General features: G+C 37.5%; 1 protein-coding gene across 1 annotated transcript in view; it reads left to right on the top strand.

The window, feature by feature from the left end:
* LOC136866481 (armadillo repeat-containing protein 2) overlaps positions 1–22,803 on the top strand; it is a 130,745-nt gene that overhangs the window by 3,894 nt on the left and 104,048 nt on the right. Inside the window, exons 3-4 of the mRNA XM_067143525.2 lie at positions 6,185–6,573; positions 13,475–14,722. Coding sequence (XP_066999626.2) covers positions 6,185–6,573; positions 13,475–14,722 — 1,637 coding nt within the window. The remainder of the gene's footprint in view (positions 1–6,184; positions 6,574–13,474; positions 14,723–22,803) is intronic.

Below are 22,803 nucleotides of genomic sequence, written 5' to 3'. Positions count from 1 at the left end.
ATGGCGGGCTGAATGCCCTTTGGCAAACAGGTAAATACACACACTAGAATAATATACACTGTAGCAAAGGCTACCACCTTAGAGATTTCTTGCACTTGTGGTGTTCTCGTTGTGGGCGCCTCTGCTGTTATTCTGGTGAGACCGATGCAGGTGGAGACGGTGGTGGGAGTCCTGTGAGCCACTGCATTATCCTCGCAGGCCTGGGTGCCGGAGTGGACGGTTTGTTTCCGGAGCAGGGAACTGCGCCTGCGTCAATCTGATGCTGCATTATTTGGCCGCCGCCCCGTCCTCAAGGCTTGCCGCGAGAGACCGGGGTTGGGCGCGGCTGGGTCTGGAAGCTGAAGCCCTACTTTGAAACTAACAAAAAAACAGAAAAGGAAAAAGAACAAACTAGAAAGTGATATTATAAAGACAAGTTTTACTAGATAACATAATAAGTGCTCTGTAAGTCAGTATGAATTGGAACAATACATTGTTGATGAGATTTTACCTTTAATCAAGATCATATAGTAAGGACTGGACCATTTCTTTGACGTGAGCACTGCTGCCTTGTGGCTGCCACTCGAAGGCTGTGATGTCACTAGCCAGATAACTTACAGACCCGGCAGCTGGAAGCTGCCTGCAAATTCCTCGTTCTGTTCTGTTCATCATCAGTTCTACACAGAACACTGTACCTTCAAGTGCTGAAGTTGTGTAATTTTGTGCTTGTAGATATTTATAAGTATTAACTGTGAGCAAGTTTCGCGTACAAGTGTTGCTGTCATTAGTCTGTTCCGAGAGGTAGAATGAGTTGTGCAGTAGCTACGTGTAAAAATTATTCTCCAGTGACAATGTGAGAATAGACCAGTTCTGAGGGAACACTGTGTATTCATTATGACCAATTACTTGAAGAAAATGAATCTTTAGAGAAAGCAGTTCACATTTTGAAAACCAATTTGAATGTTTTGAAAGAACAACAGAATGTAAAATAATTACTGATAAAAAATGGAATCATTCCAAACTCATTTGGAGGTTTATTGGTGAAACAAGAATTAAAATGAGAACTATGCAGAAAGTGAAGAAAACTCTTGTTTGACAAACTGGCTTGCCTGGGTGTTCACACCTACACAGATGAGGTCACTGGCACATGGAGGAAAAATGAGCAAAGACATTTCCCATTCACTAATGATAAAGGCCTTATTTCCTAAAGCCTATGACTTCTGGAAGGGAAAACTTGGACTCCCTTTGCCCTCATCAACAACTTTAAAGCAGGTGAAGTGCAAAGTTTACTTGTTATCCCTGTATTCTTGATAATGGTTTGAATTTGGTGTCAAAGTGTTGTAAAAATTTACCCACGACAGGTAAAATGTGTGTTCTGAGCTTTGATGAAATGCACATAAACAGCAAGGTATGATGTTGGAATGGATCACATTCTTGGTCCCCATTCAAAAGTTCAGGGCTGTGATCCCTGAGGACTGTGCGCTCAATGGAAACAGTCTGTGTATTTTAATTTCGATAAGGCTATGAATTGATTATTACCAGGGTTAGGATTTTTAGGTGCAAATTTCAGATGAAAAAAGGAAAGGAAAAGGTGCTCAAATAAGGTAAAAAAAAAGGGACAAAAAGGTGCTAGTTTATTTAACTAATTCAACAATTTCTCTTTCCTCTATTCTACTTTATTGAATTACGAACAAATATGTCAAATTATCACTCATCAAAGGAAGGGAAAAAACATGAAGCATCTCTACAATTTTTAAAGTAAGTCTGTTTCTATTAGGAGATAGAATGTTTTGTAGATGCTAAAGCTTCTTTCGACATCCACAGAAACCAGGGGGGCAAACCTTGTATTCACTCGGAATGGCAACTTTACGGATGTGGTGAATTCCTCAATGTCTGGATTCTTCTGAGACTAGGCTCAAGTTTGTCTTTGGCAAAGCTATCTAACTGCTCTCTCATGGAAGTAAAAATATCCCATTATTTTTTCTTTTCCAGACCTTGTTCTTCTAATCATTTAATAACTGCAGTCAGGTACTGGACACTATATAGTTCTGTCTGCAAATTATGTATTTTCTCTGGTAAAAGAAAGCACCAACTCTAATTTTGTCAAAATTCTCACACAGCATATCAGCACACTCAATCCACAATCCCCAGCGAGTAATGACCGAGAAATTTGGAAGGGGCAAGCCAGTGGTTTCCCTGTAGGCAACAACATGACTCGGAGCTTTCAGTAGAATCTTCTTCAGGGCAGAGATGAATTGATTTGCGATGTCGTATTTGTCCCTTATGGATTCACAAACCCTGTGAAGGGCAAGAACCAAGCATGTCACATGCTTCAAGTTAGGAAATAATGGTTTCAATTGGTTAACAGCTGAAACCATTACCATGGACCAAGCTCCATAACCACAAAAAGAAGTTTTTCAAACTCAATACCAGTGGGCCAGAGTTTATGGCAGAAGTCCATAATTGATTGCATTACTGTACTTGCACTGGCTTTCTGCAGCTCATAAATTTTTCACAACATGGGCTTAACATTCTCCCCTGATAAGGGAAAAACTGAAATGTTCAAATAATATCATTCCATTGAGTCTATGGTTTCATCCACAATGATTCCCACATCACAATCAGTCACTTTTTCCTTGATTCTTTGTATGATTTCTTGGTAAACAGGCTCTATGTAGTTTTTTCTTAAAGTACTCTCATTGGGCATTGACATCTTTGTGTATTTTTCAAGAAATCCCTTGAAGGCTGGATGGTTCACCTTATTGAGTGGAATTCCTACTTGTGTAAGAGCTGCACACAAATCAGTGTTTAATTCCTTTAAATTTTGGCTTTTTGAAGATCACTAATGAGACTCATTTCGTAATAGAGGTTGTCGTAATTTGTTTGCTTGAAGAGTCTTATTTCATTTGATGCTTAGAGCTGTAGTTTGATGTGATCTTGCTGGTGTTTTTCATCTAACAAAATCACGTAACAATTCCATCAGTGTCTATGAAATCTTGTTTGAGTTCCTGAGCCAGAACAATAAATCGGGCACTGGACACCTTTGGCATGATAAAATTTAGTAGTACACTCGTTTAGTAATGTAACGAAGTGCTAACACCAGTTCACTTGCTAACTCAATGTGACTATCACACAACTCACTCTTGCGCTCACTTGCTCACTTGCTCACTTGCTATCCACACTCTCTTATAACACCGCAGTAGTTACCAGAATGTTCTCATTCATGCTGGAACTACAGTCTCAGCGATTTCTAGTAGCTTCAAGCAGAGTCCAGTCTCAATTCTCAGTTCTTCGCGGGTGCGTTTGCTGACATCTCTGCATCACCAGCTACCACCTCCATGAGAACGGATGACATCTCTCACAGTAACAAACTCACATTCATAAACAGCAGACTACTGATTCTGGTGGGATAGAATCACTCATTGTCAATTGCATTATTGCGGGCTACATTACAGCAGTAAAGCGAAAGAAGTTTTGTCGAATACACAATTATTTTCATTGTTGCAGGTGTGTTTTCAACTCCCACGCGGTGTTTACTGAAAGAGGTAGGCTTACTATTCGCATGTACACAGCAAGCTGAGGAGACATTAATTGAAAGTTAAATATTTCATAGATTAGAAATCTTATAGAATAAATTGAAATTAAAAGAAAAAATATTTCATAGATTAGAAATCTTATAGAATAAATTGAAATTAAAAGAAAAAAGGCGGAAAAAGGGGATTATGGGCATGGTTGGGTGAAAAAGGGATAAAGGTTCCAAAAAAGAGAAAAAGGTGTGCACCTAAAAATCCTAACCCTGATTATTACTTTTTCAAGATCATCACCACTGTAGAATCTTCAGGAATTAAAGTAAAGCCATTGTTTCTGATTTAGAAGGCTGCAGGATACTGTAGAAGGAACTTGAAATATCAACACAGAACACATATTTTATTAATCCTGCAGACTCTGAAAGGAAGGCATGGGTTTTTGCTGACATGGCTCACTATATCCAAATTTTAAGGAACCACTTTGTGGTTAAGAGATCATAATGCAAGATTGTGTATAAAGCCAGTGATCTTGTGGTTACTGCACTGTAAACTTGTACAAGCAAAATTATATAGGTACTATACATTTATAAATAGCTTTTTTTTAACTCTATTGCTTCAAGTTTAATGGTCCCCCATGCTCGCTTAAAAATCAGATTCAAATTACCCCCAACATGAGTAAGCTACCCGGTCAGATCTACTGTGCACCACTCAGAAACAAATGCTATAAATGGAACAGCAACCAGAATTTTCATGCACAGTTTTCAGTGAAGCATTCAAAATAATTGTACTTGTTAACCATGGCATCAGAACAAAGGTTTATGTGTGCCAGATCTCGAAACATTGGGATATATGTTGAGGCACTTCACACTTTTTGGGATCTCAATACATTTATCTTTACTCCAATACAATTGGATGCAAGGATAATGGACCTGGGATACCAGAATGCAGAGGGCAAAGTAGGCCTTAATTTCATCCTCATTAGTGACAAACCACTTGTCATTGTCTATTCTGTTTTCCTATCTGGGTCCGATAATTGTTCCGTAGCATAAATATTTGTTTCCCACATAATGTGAGAAAACAATGGGTCCATAAACTACAAAAACACAGAGGACTCTGATGCATAATTATGTAAATATTTGTCTCCCGCTTCTCCTGACATCCCTGGAGAGCCTGTAAAGTGATGAATAATAATGGTTGGTTATCACTATTACTAACCAACATGCAGTGACTATGTTTTGCTTTCGCATGAAGGGCTTTAGATACAAGTTCACAATTACTCGTATCAGATGAACTGTCACTTTCACTTAAAATCTCTTCTCCAATGTTATCATAATTGCCATCACTGTTCTCTGAATCTAAAAAATGTTCAGTTGACTTTGCATTAGCATTGCTGTCACTGGCCTTTACTACGCTTGGAGCCATGGCTAGGAGATTGACTGACACCTGATGAAATGTTAGTGCTACAATTAAGCAATAAATTACATAACAAATTCTTTGAAGGAGAGCCATAAAAAAGCCACATTCCTGTTCTATTCATAAAAGTTCACAAAGGGGAAGCCCTTGCAGGGGCATTCAAAATATAAGGTAATACATATGACTGCACTGCACACTGCATGAATCTTTCATAATTTGAGTTGAAGGCCTGGCCAATGCTTGTGTGAATATCACATCAAATGAGTCGAGTGGGTTAAACAGCGATTAGAATGGAGGCTGTGGTATCATAATTCGTCATCAGTATGATGTGGCAATAGCATGAATTAAGCCAGATCAGAAAGCATTATACAGTGCTGCACAGTGCCGTCTAGCTCATGACATCACGGATACATTCAAGGAGGTGACACATTCCAGGCCAGCCCTTACTATATTGTCCTGCCTTTTAATCTGCAGGAATAATCATGTGCCTCTCAGGATATGAAATAAAACAATACCATATTTGTAGGCATGATATGAGCTTTTGGGCTTATGCCGTGTCATGAAAACAAGATGGAACTCTTTACGTTTCACAGAGAACTTTGCTCCGCATCTTCAGAAGAAAATCTTGACTGCTCCCAAGGAAGTCTTCTACAATAATGAGGGATTGAATTTACTGTTGGAGAATTGTAGTGGTACGTTCGTTCATCACCAGGTGGCTTGCTGTATGCTGGCACAGGGCTTCAAGCGGGAGCTGACAACAACATTAACACATAACACAAAGCTTGGAATTAACCAACTGGTGATGACGAACGTACGAATTTGGAAAACACCGAAACAAAATAACAATTAGAAAGGACAGGGAAGAGAACTACCTGCGTAAATGCTTAATGGCTGGCAACCACGTATTACTTAATTGATAGCCAGTGTCCCTGTTGAAATTATTAGGATTTGTATGTATTTCCACAGCTTCCCGTATAATCCTGGACCTATAGTGTCTAGTGTGGATAAGAGCTCGAACATCTTGGAACACAACATCATGACCCAACGATAGGGTATGCTCAGCTATTGCTGACTTGTCTGGCTGGTTGAGATGGATATTTCTTTGGTGTTCCTTGATGCGAGTCCAATGGACCGGCAGGTTTGGCCAATGTATACCTTGCTGCAAGTACACGAATTTTGCACAAATATTTGTTATATTTACTGGTATGTGATTGAATGTAATGCATTCTATTTTGGTGGTATAATATATTGCATGTCTCTTTCAGCCTGGGTTACTTACAGTTTGTTGAGCCCGAACCTGGAAACAATTTGAGCACAACTCCTCCACATGTTCGGAGGCTCAATCCTCTCCCATCTCCACCTTCATCACTGAACTCTTCCCTCAACTCATCTTTAAATAGCAGCACATCATCTGCAGATCATCCCAGCTGGAAGGTTCTTGTGGCTACTGCTGAAGATGAAGATGGACTCGATAATTCCTCCAGCTCCCTCAAGAGGGGAAGAGCTCTTTCAGCCAAAACACCAGCTCAGGAGATACTTGATATATTCAGTAATAATTCCTCACCAACAAGATTCAAACTTCCATCTATTGGAAGTGGAGTCAATAGTTATAACAGAAGAAATCAGTTTCGAGCAACAGCTTCACTGGATAATCGTAAGTACAGTATAGCTATTCTTTCATTATGTTCTGTTTATTGGAAGTTCACATAAAAAATTTGAGCTAATGTACCATGTATCTCAGGGCATGAGGTATTAAATCAGAAGACAGTGGCCACTCTAAATACTTTGGTTGTCACTAACTTTATTCCTCACAAATATTTCTTGGTCCATCTTTTCAACACATTATGCCGTCACATTGCACTTTGCTCATATTATGCAAAACAAAGGACTCCTTTAAAATAGCACAGAGAAAACCGTGATCCATTTCTTGTTGTTGCAACTGGATGGTGTCTGTAAAACTATGAGAATAGTCAGTGCTCAAAATGGCCTAACTGATCTTTGTTGAATTTATTTTGAACAAGAAAATATGTTTTGATAATCTCAGATTTTTAAATTATCTTTAAATATTTTTTTTCACATAACAGCTAGGTGAAATGACTTCAACAGCATTACAGATTGATTCTTCAGCACTTTTTTTTCAGAGATGCTTGTGTCTGTACATGGGAAACAGTCTGGTGATCACTAACTTCTTCATTGTTAATATTAACCCTTTTATAAATGGACCGACTATTAAAATTTCTGCACAGTTCCAGAAAACATTCACCATTGTCATTCAGTGTGCTTAACCCATGCTTGCCCAACAACATCTCAACATCTCAACATCTTTGCTATCATCTCATAGCTGGGTATTATGTTTGTCCATTACTATGATTATATCTTTTTTTTAACAGCCCTTAGATTGTTGTAAAGTTGGTTGTAAAACTTGTCATGTTCTTGAAATAAACTTTCAGAGTATTAATTCATGTTCAGTACACATAGAAAATATTGAGGAGATGTTAAGTGCAGAACAATAATAGTCAACCAGACACCAGTGGTACCTGATCCCAAAACCTTCCAATTTCATGGATTTGGATTCTCCTGGTATCTGGTCAACCAGTTTTGTTCTATACTTAACATCTCTTCGATATGTAATGGACTTAATACATACATCTGCATTATAGACTGTTATGCCTTTCAGCATTCAGTCTGCAAGCCTCTATGAATTTATTAATCCTTGCCTCAATCACCTATTTATAACTAGTTCTGTGGCATCATTTACTTCTATATCTCTTATCTTCCTGTTCCTTTGCTTATAGATAGGTGCAATTACTGCTTTTGTCCAATCTGAAGGTATGTTACTAACACTCCATGCTAATCTTATTACTCTATAAAACCATTTCATCACTGCCTTCCCAATATACTTCACCATCTTCCCAATATACTTCACCATTTCAATTCTAATTTCATCTATTGATGCTGCTTTATAATGGTGCAGTTTATTTACTATTCTTTCCATTTTCTCCAACATAATTTTACAAACATCATTGTCCTCCTCCCCATGAGCTTGGTTGTTCATGACATCACCAGGAAGATTTCCTTTTACGTTGAGATTTTCAGAAAATTCCTTCCACCTCTCCAGTGATTCCTTGGGATCTACAGTATTATGAGTTCACCTGATTGACCCAAAACCTATTCATTTCCTTTTTCCCTCCCTTCCTGAGATTCTCTATTACTGTCCAGAAAGGTTTCCCTACTGCTTGACCTAGCCTTTCCAGGTTATTACCAATATCTTCCCATGACTTATTCTTGGATTTCATAACTATTTGTTTCACTCTGTTTCTTTTCTCTACGTACAATTCCCTGTCTGCATCAATCCTTGTTTGGAGTCATTTCTGGTAAGCTTTCTTTTTTACTTTTACAAGCTGCTCTCACTTTATCATTCCACCAAGATGTTCACTCTTTCCCATCTTTACATACAGTTATTCCTAGACACTCCCTTGCTGTTTCTACTACAAGCATCCTTGTATGCCATCCATTCTCTTTAAACCTACTTGCTGTCCACTGTTTGGAACTTTTTACTAATTATATCCATGTTCTTCTAATTTCCTTGTCCTAAAGTTCTACTTTCTTTCTTCTATAAGCTCCTGTTATAGAGATAACTCCTCATCATATTCCATTTCGTTCACCAACTTGTTTCCAAGCAGTCCCTCGCCTGTCAAATGGGAGTGGGACTACATTACTTTCATAGGTCTGAGGATTGCTTAACCCATATCTGCCCAAATTATTTTTCTGTGGAATATTGGGATATATTTCGTAAGTACAGTTGTTTGTAACCCAAATGAAAGGGTTATGATGATTAACATACTTTCGCAGAGATTTACCGTGTCGACTTATGTCGACAGTGAGCATGGACGGGTGGGGTAAAAGACATGCTCAATAAAGGAACTTTTCTTCACATTTTAAGCTCATATGAATGTAATAATTAATCACATAGTAAATATTAGTCACATAAGTGTTGAATAAGCACAAAATATTACAAAATATAGTGTTCAAAACATAAATGAAGAACAGTTTTGTCTCAATTTAGAATGCACACTGTTTCAAAAAAAAAAAAAGGACAATATTTGTATATTTGTAATAATTGTTATACACACAATACCAAATTTTGAGCAAGTATGATCACTCTGAAAATAGCAAAAAAAATGAAAACTACGAGTAGAACTTCAAAACAGTTTAGTCTGTGTTTTGAGGTTACACTCTGCTTTTTGTCATCCAGTCTGGTTTAGCGTGAGTGAAATGTCTTGAAGCAAAGGACGTGGCAGCCAACATAATATTTTTTGCACTGTTTCGTGGCAGCTTTACCACACTGAGCGCACCGCACTTGCTTATCTCTTGTTTCAAGGTAGTGGGATACCCCATCGAAACGCACTTCTGGCAACATGTGTGAAGATACTTTCGTACTTGGTCTTCCTGCATTAAAGTTGCCATGCATTGTTCATGGAGTCGCTCAAAACAAACGTAGTTAGAGGCCAGTACCATTTCTTGTTTTTTATGCTGATGCGGTAATAAGATACATTTTGATCCAACTGATCGACGCCGCCCATGTGCATATTATACAAAATTATACATGCTAGCTGAATTACTGTTATGTATTTCTTTTCAGCATTACCACTGTACCATTTTCACTTATTTTTGTACACATTAGTTCAGCACTAGCCCGGAGTTGATTACCAGAGAGTCTGTTTGTATCTCCACATGACTCATCATGATTGCTATCCACGTCACTATGGAAAGCATTTTCAGGTGGATCTATGTATATATTAGCATCTAGGATGTCTTATGATTTGTCCAGTATACTTACGATCTGCTCGACGGTCAATCTGAGAAGAATAAATGAAAATTCTGTATCAGTACTGAGGCAATCCCATTTGCGCCCAATGTCAACATATGTCTATATGCTTTCAGCAGTAAATATCTTACTACCATTAAAAGTTTCATTCACTTATAATTAATATAATCAATTATAATATAATCAATATAATCAAATATAATCAATTATAATAAAATAAGACATTTTGCAATGAAAAACAAGATACATTACAAGGAAGAAAGTTTCAGTGATTAACAAGACATATTTTCTGTCATAATTCTGGCAAAATCACTTTGAAATGTTTGTTGCCATTTGATATGCATTGAGGCAAGGAACAGTACATCCTAGTCCACCCACACACACTCTCTCTCTCTGTTATTTTATCATCTTCTTCATTTCCATAATGAATGACAAAACAGGTAAGCTGCTGGTCGACTGGAAGAGGGAACATTGGCAGAGCTACTTTGCGAAAATTTAAACCAAAGAATTTCCCCACCCACCAATCCACCTCTGCTATTGTAGGTCCAATGAAGGAAATTGACGTCACTAAAGTCCAGGCTGTTCTGAAGGAGATGAAACCAGGGAAAGCCACTGGCCCTGTTGATCTTCCAGCAGAGTTTTGGTGCTCTCAGTGGTGGGATGCAACAGGATGGCTAACACTTTTTTGATCAGATCAACCAGCAGATTGTCATCAGAGCATAACTGTACCAATCTTCAAGAAGAAGGGAGGCCGTGCCAATTGTTCTAATCACCGCCTGATCAGACTTCTGAGCCACGCTAAGAAGGCCTTCAAACATATTCTCGACAAAAGGATTCATTAGATAGCCAAACTTACAATGAACCAAACTGGCTTTTTGAAAATTGAGGCACAACAGATGCAATCAACCCTGCATGGCTGTTAGTTGAGAAACACCGCAAAAAGAATAAGCCGCTGCATATCTCGCTTTTCTGGACCTAGAGAAGGCCTTCTCAGGTACCACATGCCCTAACCTGGTTAGCGCTAGGAGAGCATGGCATTCCAGAGCACCGTGTTAAGTGGGTACAGTTGCTCTATTTAGAACCAAGGAGTAATGTTCAAGATGCCGAAGAAGCATTCGATGACTTCTGCATCATTGTAGGAGTCCACCAAGGCTCTGCCTTATCACCACTGCTGTTCATTCTTTTGATGTACACCATTACATCAGACCTGCACAGGCCAACATCATGGACACTGCTCCATGCTGATGATATCATGTTGACTGCGGAGAATAAGTTTGATCTCCAACGCCAAACAAAAGAATGTAACAACCGACTAGCACAATGCGTCCTACACCTCAACAGAGAGAAGACAGAATACATGACATTAGATCCTCAAGAAGTTAGAACCATCCACGTTGACGGTGAAGATTTACCACGAGCAGAGAAATTTAAGTATCTTGGCTCCACAATCTCTGACAATGTATGACTTACTGATGAGGTCAACATAAGGATACATGCAGCCTGGCTGAAGTGGCAAATGACAACAGTCGTTACCTGCATCCGTCGGATGAAGGACCATGTGAAATCTAAAGGCCAGTCTATACTGATTAACATTTAACATCAACATGTTAAATTGAACATGTTAAAATTGACATGTTGTATCTTCCAATTGACTTTGCATGTTAACTCAGAATGTTGAGGTTAACACTTTTAACATGTTGGCGTGTTGTCCGCTCCAAGTGGAAAACATGTCAAGTCATTTTGTTGTTTGAGAGATGTCGGCACAGTTTCGGCAACTTTCGTGCTGTTTCCTTGCCAACAGATAGCTTAAACGGCGTGCTTCTCACAAAAAAGCGCCAAAAAGTAGGATTTTAGTCACAAGCTACAAATACAGTATGTGCACGTGTGTCATTTCTCTCTAAAATTTACTCTAAAATTTATAATAAAAAATGGAGTGAAGCAAGGAAATCACTCTGGACTTAATTAATGATATAATAGAAAGGCGTTCTTTATGGGATGTCTCATCGAAGGAATACCGACATAAAGCGAGGAATGCCGACAATTTCCAGGAACTTGAAATTATCTATAATTGCTCCTGCGAGTGCATTGAAAAAGAAGATAACCTCCCTCCACTCCCAGTACAGTCGAGTATTACAAAAAGTTCAGTAAAGTCGGAAGCTGGCGATGGGAGTGGACACCGCAGATTTATCCCAAGATGCAGGTGAAGTGGAATAGCTGCTCGTAACTGTGTGTCCTCCTTTCTTATGGTAGGAAGTATTTTTTTCCAAAACTACATTTAAATCATGCTCAGACATTCTCAGAAATTTTTAAAATCCAAACCTGTCTTCTACTTATAGCTCATTCAGAATGTCATCCACATTGTGCCTTTTACTGAGATATTGTTGTACCCACATTCTCCTTTCCTTCATTCTCAAGATCTTGTAAGAAGCAACAGTGGCAATAACAAAAGTCAAATCCTCTTCATCTGAGTCAATTGTCCTTGTTTGAAAATACAAGACACCACCTGAATTTATTACCACAAACTGATATGATGAACTACCTGCGTATAAACAAAGGAAGTCAAGTTTAATGATAATGTTATTGGCTTTACGTCTCACTAACTACTTGTACGATTTTTCAGAGACACCGATGTGCCAGAATTTTGTCCCACAGGAGTTCTTTTATGTGTCTGTAAATCTACCAACATGAGGCTGACGTAGGCCTATATGAGCACCTTCAAATACCACCAGACTGAGCCAGGATCGAAGGTCAGAAGGCCAGCGCCTCAACCGTCTGAGCCACTCAGCCTGGCGAAGTCAAGTTTAACATATTCATAAGTGTGACATAATGTTAAATGAAACAGTATTTAACATTTGACAGTTAACGTATTGATAGTGCCACCAGTTAACATTTAACATCTTGTTGTTAAATGTTAATCAGTGGAGACTGGCCTTAAGATATACCAGACTGTTATCCATCCTGTCACTCTCTACTACACCATGTGTTGGCCAGCTATAAAATAGTTAGAAAGTTGACTAAGCATCATGGAGATGAAAATGCATAGGTGGATAGTTGACATCACTAGACTCATATTTCAAACGATGTTATATAGGAAATGCTTTGACGTTGCACCGATCAAGAAGGAAATGCAGGAAAGCCGTCTATGCTGGTTTGGGCATGTGTTGCATGCAGAGGACAATATTGGGTAAGTCAGCATATACATTGTAAGTCGCTAGAAAGAGGCCCATGGGACGACCAAGACAGCAATGGGTCGATACAGTGCTCAACGAAAAGGCTGTAAATCTCCATCCAGACATGGTCTGAGACTGAACTAAATGGAGACAACGAATCCACACAATGGACCCTGCCACTAGGCGAAACAAATGCTAAAGAAGAAGAAGACGACGACGACTACCTCATCTCCTTCCCTTTTGCACTGGGACAGGAATTTGTGTAAGAATTCAAAAAGTAAAATTGAACTTATGTGCCATCCTCTGGTTACTTAATTAACTAGGTGCACAAAATATTTATATTCAGGCTTATAAAATTATTTACTGCATACTATTATTTTTGCCCAAATATTCCCAGTTATTTAATAAGTTAAATACACTTTAAACTTTATGGAAAGCTTATTATATTATTCAGCTTTACGTGACATAAACAGAGAAAACTGTAAAGTGTAGTATTTTGGATTGTGAAAGCCTCTGTCATAGTAGTAGATTTAAGATTTTTCTCCTTTCTTTTTTAGTTCCTGAGGAACTGGAAGGAGAAGAGAGTGAGATATCTGCAATGCCTACACATAGAGAAGCTCCACCAGTCAGGAAAGCTTACAGCAGTCCTGTCCAAAGAACAAGAACAGATGAGACTGCTATGGACAAGGATTATGTTACCTCCAGTGAGAAAGATATGCACCTTTCCCCAAATACAAATAAACGAGCTTTGAGCTTCGAAAGTCAGTCACCTGAGGAAGAATCAAATAAACAGTCTCGCAGGGTTCAGGGTAGTAGTGAAGGTGCTCTTAAGAAATGCAAAGGAGATGCTTGGTCAGAAAAGAGTCAAGAGAAAAATTCCAACAATTCCAGTAAGGAACTTAGTGATCCACAGAATGAAGGCATCTCAACAAAAGAAAAACAAAAACTTCTGAAAACATCTATTTATAGTACAAAAGACGACTTGGAGACCAGAAATAATCTGGAACATGACAGCACAGTTCTCATTGGTGGCAAAATGAAGCCCTCTTTATTAGCAGGTTTGAGTCCAGAAATTGCAAAAAATACTTTTGGAGTTGATATTGGAAATACTCCAATGGTAGCTAATGCAAAGGCTGAAAATGTACCTGTAGATGCTAACATTAAAACAAGAAACAAATCTTCTGTTCGGCCTAAAAGTAGCAAAAATAAAAGCTTACTTAAATCAACAGTTGATTCCAATGCTGCAGAATTGATATCAACTTCCAAAATCTTAACAGTAGAAGAAGGAAATAAATCTACATCTAAAGCATTACCTGTATCTCCTGATACTTTGTATTTGGCTGAAGCAAAGGAATCATTTCTTAAGGATAACCCTAAAAGTGAAACAAAATCTACCAGTAGTGAAGTTATTCCTACCAATCCTGAAACCATGCACACTATTGTAAGTAGTACTATTAAGAGCAATGCTTGGCTTGCAGACAAACCTATTCGAAAACCAGATAACTACAAACCTGCTATTCCATTTGCTTCCCAAGTAAGTAAAAGCACTTTTAAAGTTACTGATGGTGTAAAGAAAACAGAGGTTGGACCTGCTGCTGAAGACCCCATCCTCGGCCCCATTCATCAAGCTATGCATGATAGTTTTGCTCAAAAAGAATCTAAATCTGAAGAAGCTGGAGGTGCATCAAAAGTCTCTAAACCTAATCCTGTAGTTACTGGAGGAAGCAAAGGTCTAGGCATTACTGAACAAAAGAAGGATCCTATCCAGATAGCACTGGATACACTACTGGAGCTATCAAATCAAGGTAAGGACATTTCTTACTCCATAAGTATGTAATTCCATATCTTTAAAGTTAAAGTTGCCTTTATTAGACATATTTTAATTAATTAGAACATCAGTGAGTAAGTGGCCTACTACCAGTGATATCAACATTATGAGAATCCAAGTTAAAGTCAGAATTTTTATCAAGTTCGTATTTGATGATACTCAACTTTGTTTGCATACATTTTAGGAAAAGAGATTCAAATCTTTTTTATTCATATTTTAATGATGTAGAATCAAACAGATGTTCAAGTTCAGATGAAAAAGGACATGTCACAAATATAAGAAAACACTTGAGCATTACATTAGGTACAATGACATTCATGAGTACTTGATAACATAACTTGAAAAAATGTTTATATGCAAAATATATTTTACATTAAATATATATCACTGTACCTTAATACACAGTACACAGTGCTTACGTTGGAGTGGTATAGCATCGCTTTACTTCTTAACGTACATTCAAACCATCCTGCTACTTTTTGATGGAGACAATACTAAACCATCCAAGAACATTTTAACATAATTTGTTTGTTTCAAAAGTGACACTGAAATTTGTTTTATATTAATGAATGAATTTAAAGGAGTTACTGTGGAAATGAGGAAAGTGACGTCTTGATGGGGACTTCAGTGTCTCCCCGTCTGTGCGATGAAATGAGCGTAACCACATTACATGTTTAACTATGGTATATTATATTATTATGACCAAAAAAACCTGCCTCTCTAAATGGAAGTTAACAATTCTCACACAAAATAGAGTCAAAGTGGAATAGAGTATATACATTTGTGAACACCATCTGTCATTTATAGGTTATGGAATCGATACGAGATGGGTCAGTTTACGAGGTGAGTTGGACAAGTCCTTGATGCATCACAACCCAAAATGATGACCAATATTTGGTCATTTCTGAATTGCGCTGTTGCACCACCAGTGTCAAGGAACTGCAACAAGACCTCAGAAGGGCAACAGGAATCACGGTATTCGATCAGACTGTAAGGAACAGGTTTTGTGAAGGGAACTTATGACTCTGATAACCTGTCTGAGTGCCTTGCTTAATACAGCAACATCGAAAAACTTACCTTATGTTTGCTCATAACCACAATTAGCACCTTTGCGTTTGGATAGCTGTGTTGCTGTTAGATGAGTCACATTTTTCCCTGACTCAAAGTGATGGCCATGTACATGTATGGAGATGCCTTGGTGAGCGTTACTTGCCAATTAATGTTATACAGCAAATGGGCAAATTTGGACAAGGTTCTGTGATGATGTATGGTGGCATTAGTCCACCCTTCCTGGTTCAAAGTGACTGTTGTTGTGACTTGTAAGCTGTTAAGATGGCTCATTGTGCGTGCTTGAAAGTACACAAACTATGCAAATAACAACTTCACGACAACACACCAACACACAGGTATGCACTTTGTTTTAAGGTAGGCATGTCAGGGTCACAAACTCACTGACAGTTCTGCTTACACGAGAAACAGCTGTTACATATGGTAGCCCAGGACATTAGCAGATAGCACAAGCGTGGAGGGAGTGTACATTACATGTTCATAACTGTGGTACTCTGCACGATGATCATCATAGAATCCCCCCAGCATGCCAGGTAGGGAGGTGTTGAACGAGTCTTTGCCAACGTCATCTGTCCAAAAATGCCTCCTCTCTCACCACTGATGCCCAGTTCCCTCCTCTTCTCTCCACATCCTCTCTCAGCTGGTGTAGTCTTCCCTTCCTAGGTCACCGAGCAAGTTGGCTGTTTTCAGACCAACTTTGCCTTACGGGAGTGGAAACTGGGTGGACTCGGCATATCTTATTCATAAGCTAGAAGTAACAGACATGAAAGTAGCGAGAATGATTGCTGGTACAAACAGGTGGGAACAATAGCACGAGGGTATTCGGAATGAGGAAATGAAGGCTAAATTAGAAATGGACTCGATGAATGAAGCTGTACACATAAATCAGCTTTGGTGGTGGGGTCATATGAGGCAAATGGAGGAGGATAGGTTACCTAGGAGAATAATAGACTCTGTTAGGAGGGTAAGAGGAGCAAAGGGAGACCAAGATGATGGTGGTTAGTTAGACTTATTTTCTAATGATTTAAGAGATATAGAACTACATGAGACCACAAAACTAGTAACAAATAGAGGATTGTAGCAGTGATTAGTAAATTCACAGAGGCTTGCAGACTTAATGCTGAAAGGCATAACAGTCTATAATGAAGATGTATGTATGTATTTTGCTTATGGCTACCTTTAAAGTAATTATTTATTTTCATGGTACACGGTGATTACAAAGCCTGTTGTTTCACACATTTTACGCAAATGCCGTGTTGAACACATTGTATGTCCTTATATGGAAGAATATACTGTATACATATTTGTGGTACTATGTTTCTTTTAGATACAGTACTATATGAGACCAGGAAAAATTATAATCCCCAAAATGTTTATGTAAATTTTGAAGTTTGGAAACAAATTCCCCCCCAAAAAAACTATGCATTTAATCCCAAAACCAATGCCAGAAATATAAATGACAAGATTCATACATCAATACTGGTTATAATACACCCTATACACCACAAGAAAGGAAGTAAAACTGATCCAAACAATTATCCCTACTACAGATCACATATAAAATTCTCTCCAAAATTCTGCTAAACCATGCAGAGCATCAAATGGACCACCAAATCAGTGAATACCAAGGATTCAGAAAGGGAAGGTCAGTGGAGTAAATTTTGAGTCTAAAAAACACTATAGCATATTTTCAAAATACATCTAACAAAAAAGATGTCATCACATTTGTCGATCTCAAAAAGCTTATGATAGTAGATCACGTCTCACTACTTAATGTTTTAACAGAATTTGGACTTGACAAAGAAACAAGAAATATAATAAATGATACACTGATTGAAACAAAACCTAAAGTAAAGTTTATGTGTGGATGTAGTGATGAGTTTGAAATAAATACAGGTGTACATCACGGTGATGGACTACCCTATTTACTGTTTAATTGTGCTCTTGAAAAAGTTGTCACCAGAGTTGAGGAAAGCAGGTGTACCATGTCACTGACTAGGACCAAAAATTAAGGATACAGACATAGACTATCTAGCATTTGCTGACAATATGGCACTAATTGCCAAAGGCATCTCCGATGCACAGAAACAGATTTCTATACTGGAAGAGCAAGCAGCAAAGATAGGATTTAGAATCTCACATGAAAAAAAAAACAAAAAAAAAACAAACTACTGTAAATTTATAACAAATATAAAAAATGCTCCTGAACTTACCAGTGATATGAATAAAATTGCAAGAGTAAAGGAATTTATGTACTTAGGTGAATGGATCACTGAAAATGGCAATTAAAATAAATCCATAGCTTCAAGAATTTAGAAAATGGAAATTGCTTTTCAACACACAAAGAATGTTCATGCTGGGCTGAGTGGCTCAGACGGTTGAGGCCCTGGCCTTCTGACTCCAACTTGGCAGGCTTGATCCTGGATCAGTTCGGTGGTATTTGAAGGTGCTCAAATACGTCAGCCTCATGCCAGTAGATTTACTGGCATGTAAAAGAACTCCTGCAGGACTAAATTTCAGCACCTCAGCATCTCCAAAAACCATAAAAGTAGTTAGTGGGACGTAAAGTAAATAACATTATTATTATTATTGTTATTATTATTATTATTATTATTATTATTATTATTATTATTATTATTATTATTATTATTATTATTATTATTAATATTAAGAATGTTTCTAACAAAAAATGCTTGTCCTGGAAAATTAGTCATTACTTAACAGTAATCAAACCTGAAGCTCTTTCATCATCATCAACTTCATTTCCCGTTTCCAGCTTCCCGGGTTGGGTTGTGAATCAAGAATCTCCATCACTGCCTGTCTCTCCACTACTCTTCTCCTTTTTTAAGTACATCTTCTGGTTTTCCTCCCCTCTTCTCTATGCACTCCCACACTGAATCTGTCCACCTCTTTTGGGGTCTTCCTCGGGTTCTCTTTCCTGTTAACTTCTCTGAAAAAGCTTTTTTTTGGACTCTCTCTTCTCCTACTCTCATCATATGCCCATACCACTTTAGCTTTGTTCTTTCTATCCTGTCTTGAAGTTTCAAGATTTCCCAATTTCCTCAGTTATCTTTCCATCTTCTGTGATCACACTTCCCAAGTACTTGAAACATTTAACCACTTCCAGAATTTTACCATTCAGTTTTATCTTTCCTCTTTCTTCCTTCCTTCCTTCCTTCCTTCCTTCCTTCCTTCCTTCCTTCCTTCCTTCCCCTTGTCATCACTATTGCTTTACTTTTCTCTGTGCTTACTTTCATCCCAAATTTTTCTCTCTCTTGATTTCATACATCTACTTGTTTTTTCACTTCTGTTTCATCCTCATCCCATATCACTATATCATCTGCAAACAACATGGCTTTTGTTGCCTGTATTCCCAATCTCTGATTAATGTTCTTATGAATTTCATCCATGACTGTGATGAATAGTATGGGGGATAGTACACTTCCCTGTTGGAGACCAGTTTCATCTTTAAACCATTTTGTTTCTCCTTTCTTGAAGCTCTTTATGCTTCAGAAATGCTTAGTTTACATCATAACAGCTTAAAGGAAAAATTATAGATTAAAGAAAGGAAAATCATTAGGAAGTACTTAGGGCCCAGAATTAAAAATAGAATACATTACCCCAAACCCAACTCAGAAATATATTTAAAAACTAGTGGCCTGTCACAGCAATAGCTGTGAGCAAAACCTGTAAATGAAACTGATGATAAAGGAAGCATGAGAAAAGTAACAGAAAATATACTGACCTTCAGAAGACCATTTATTTGCCTTTAAATGTACACTTCTGTTGTGACTATACATACGGAATTTTTGAACCTTGGCATTGCCCTCTGTCATAATCTTCTTGTGTATGCTTGTAACAGTCATGTTTTAATTACTTTAATAAAGTAGGCAACAGTTCACTATTAATGATTGTATTCAGCTGCCCTATTCATTGACTGATTTTAGTATTTCATTGTAAACTATGTTTTTTCTTGTGAAATACCCTTCAGTTTAGGGGAACTGACCCTGATAGGGTGAAGTTATAATTTTAATTTTGACATCCCTTGCAGATTTAACTCTACTAAATGTCACGTATAACTGACTATGGCTGAAAACACACCAGGACAAGTAAATACCTATTTTGTCAAAACTTTGACCCTGTGCTTTATTAATGGTCATTCTGAAAGCAAGACATAACAGAAACTGCCTCCTTTTAAATTTGAATGGCATATTACTGTTAGTAGGCACCAAATCAATCCTAGGTGGATAAATTACCTGATTCTTGGAAGCATACGTATTGACTTCTAATTTTTAAAATTTTGTCATGCATTTCTATCTTACGCACTCCGTTTACTAAACCAAAGGCCATGTGCGTATTTCTTATAAGCATTGCAGTTGCACCAACTTTCAGTTTTAATACATGTGGAAGCATTCCAGATAGCATAATGGAGTGTTGGTATTCTTTGGGTATGCTGCTTATGAAATCTACGTCAGTATCATCATCATTTGACAACAGAGTATCGATACTTTCATATTCCTTAAAACTTCCTGGGATTAGGTGAAGAAAATCTCCTTTTATGCCATTACCATCATTGAAGGGACTTACAATACTTCTGTTATAGTAAGCTGAAGAACTAAATTCTATACAATTGCCGAAAACATGACTTACCTTTGAAGTCATTTGGAACTCATATTATATCATTTCCTATTTTACTTATAATTTCATTATTTCCTAATTGTAGTAGCCATGCCATGAATTCCTTTTCCAGAGGCTTTGCACACATATTTGTTTTCAAGTGCAATACTTTTCATTTTTGACAATATTTGAGCACTCTGGATACATGCCTCAATTACCTGAGCTCTTCCACCTTTGGATACCACACGAAGAACTTGGTGAAAATCTCCCCCAAATATGACAATCTTACCACCCATTTCTTTTTCACACCTCATAATGTCCTGTAGTAGGTGATCAATGCAATGTACTGCTAATGCAAGAATCATCGAAGCTTCATCACTAATAATAATAACAGCTGATTTTTGCAAAACGTCTGCTTCTGAACTGTTACATTTAATACATGAAGCTGAACTTTCTGTTACTGGAACAAGCAAACCAGAAGTTTTGTGAATTGTCTTACCATCTGATAATAACAAAGCAGCAATTCCTGTCCATGCAGCAGTGATTGCAATCTCCCCTGTGCTTCAAATCTGGTATACTAAACTGGAATAAATAAATGTTTTTCCACAGCATCCTGGCGCTTCTAAAAAAAAAAAAAAAGTTCTAACTTGATTTCAAAGAGGCATCTATCAGACTAACATAGAAAGATCTCCATAGACATTTTTCTCAGAGCCCTCTATCTAGCTGGAATAGAAAGAGAAGCAGAGACAACTTTTATAGAGCCATGTCATTGAAACAGTCAACTGCAATGACCTAAGCATTGTATTATTCAAATAAGACTATTTATGAAAATAAAGGACTTAATGAAATAAATAATATTTTTCTAGTAATCCTGAGATGGAGACCTATCTTTTACTGCACTGTGGTTTTCGCACAGTATTGTGTTACAAGTTCAAATTATATATATAGATATCTAAACTCACTGATACATTGAGACTTTGACTAATTCAATTTTTTAGCCACATGAAAAGAATGAATAACACCAGACTTATTTATCGAATACACAAATTTCTGCAAATCAAACGTACAAGATCAAAATGGTGTAAGTAGAGAAAGACCTCACTGAATTAGGATCACCAAATCTGCAGGATAGAATGTAATCAGGAAAATTGTTCACACAAGGGGATTTGAGGAAGATGAGAAGAAACCAACATGACGTACCTGGTCAGAGGAACAGGAATTATAACATTCGATGAAAGTAAAGAACTTTAGGGCAAGGAGGAAAGTTCACCAAATGTGGTCCTAAGTGGCCCATTCAAGAAGAAAAAGAAGAAGTCTGCAAAGTTTCAAATCTGCAGGACAACAATAAATAGGGTCTGTTCTTACAGGAGTTTAAGGAGAATTCCAACCATTCACCAGCCAGTTGGAAATGCAGACTGGCAAGAAAAGGTAGGCAAGCTCCTTTTAAGCTCCTAGAAGAAGTAAAGAGCAAGCCAATTATGAAATTGTGGAACACATGGAAGGTTTCAAAGCCAGTAACATCAGATCTTATGATAAAATGAGGCAAAGTGATATGTGCCCCGCTGGTTAACATCCACCCGGGCCGGGAAACAGGTGGTAGGGTTGAACCATGTCATAGTGTGTAATGGAGTTGTTGAAACCGTATCTGAATCACCCCACAGCATGATGAAGCTAAGCAGGATCATTACAATCATTTTCATATTAGTTACAGCTTTCATAATTCAACTTGCAAGCTTTAATAAATAAAATGAATTTAGTAGCCTACCTCCAGAATCATTTATCCATAGTTAAGCAATGTGACCTCCTCAGATCTGCACCTAATTATAATAATACTTTAATAATGGTAATGCCATTTTACAAAATAGAAAATCACAAGGTAAAAAGAAAGGAAAAATCAATTAATTATAAGAAGAAGAGGAAAGATGTACACAGATATCGTATATGTAAGCACAGGAAAGTAATAATCACTTGTTGAGATTGTGCAAGTTATCTCTGAAATTTGACAATGAACAGATAAATACATCAATATCCACTGTTTAGTGATCTTGTACTTTGAAATCATACAATCCTGGGGGTTAAACATCGTTGTCTAGGTTTTATGCTTTCAATATTATTCCAAACTTCGTCTTTTATTTTTATATGATCAGTACCATTGTTCCTATTAACCTATTTTAGCTCTAGGAATTTGTGTAATTTATTTATTTTATTTTCTATGTTCATCATTTTCAAATTGTACTGTTACAGCTTTCAGCGTTCCATTTACAAGCTCAGAGAATAAAATGAAATTGTATCCTCATAATTCTCTCATGTCTGCTACCTCTGTTGTGTGAATAAACTTGATTCACAAACACTACTCACTGTATCTATAAATTT

Source organism: Anabrus simplex, chromosome 1, assembly GCF_040414725.1.
Source record: "Anabrus simplex isolate iqAnaSimp1 chromosome 1, ASM4041472v1, whole genome shotgun sequence".
NCBI classification, from domain to species: Eukaryota; Metazoa; Arthropoda; class Insecta; order Orthoptera; family Tettigoniidae; genus Anabrus; species Anabrus simplex.
The sequence above is the reverse complement of the archived record's forward strand: the minus strand, read 5'-3'. Positions and strand labels throughout refer to the sequence as shown.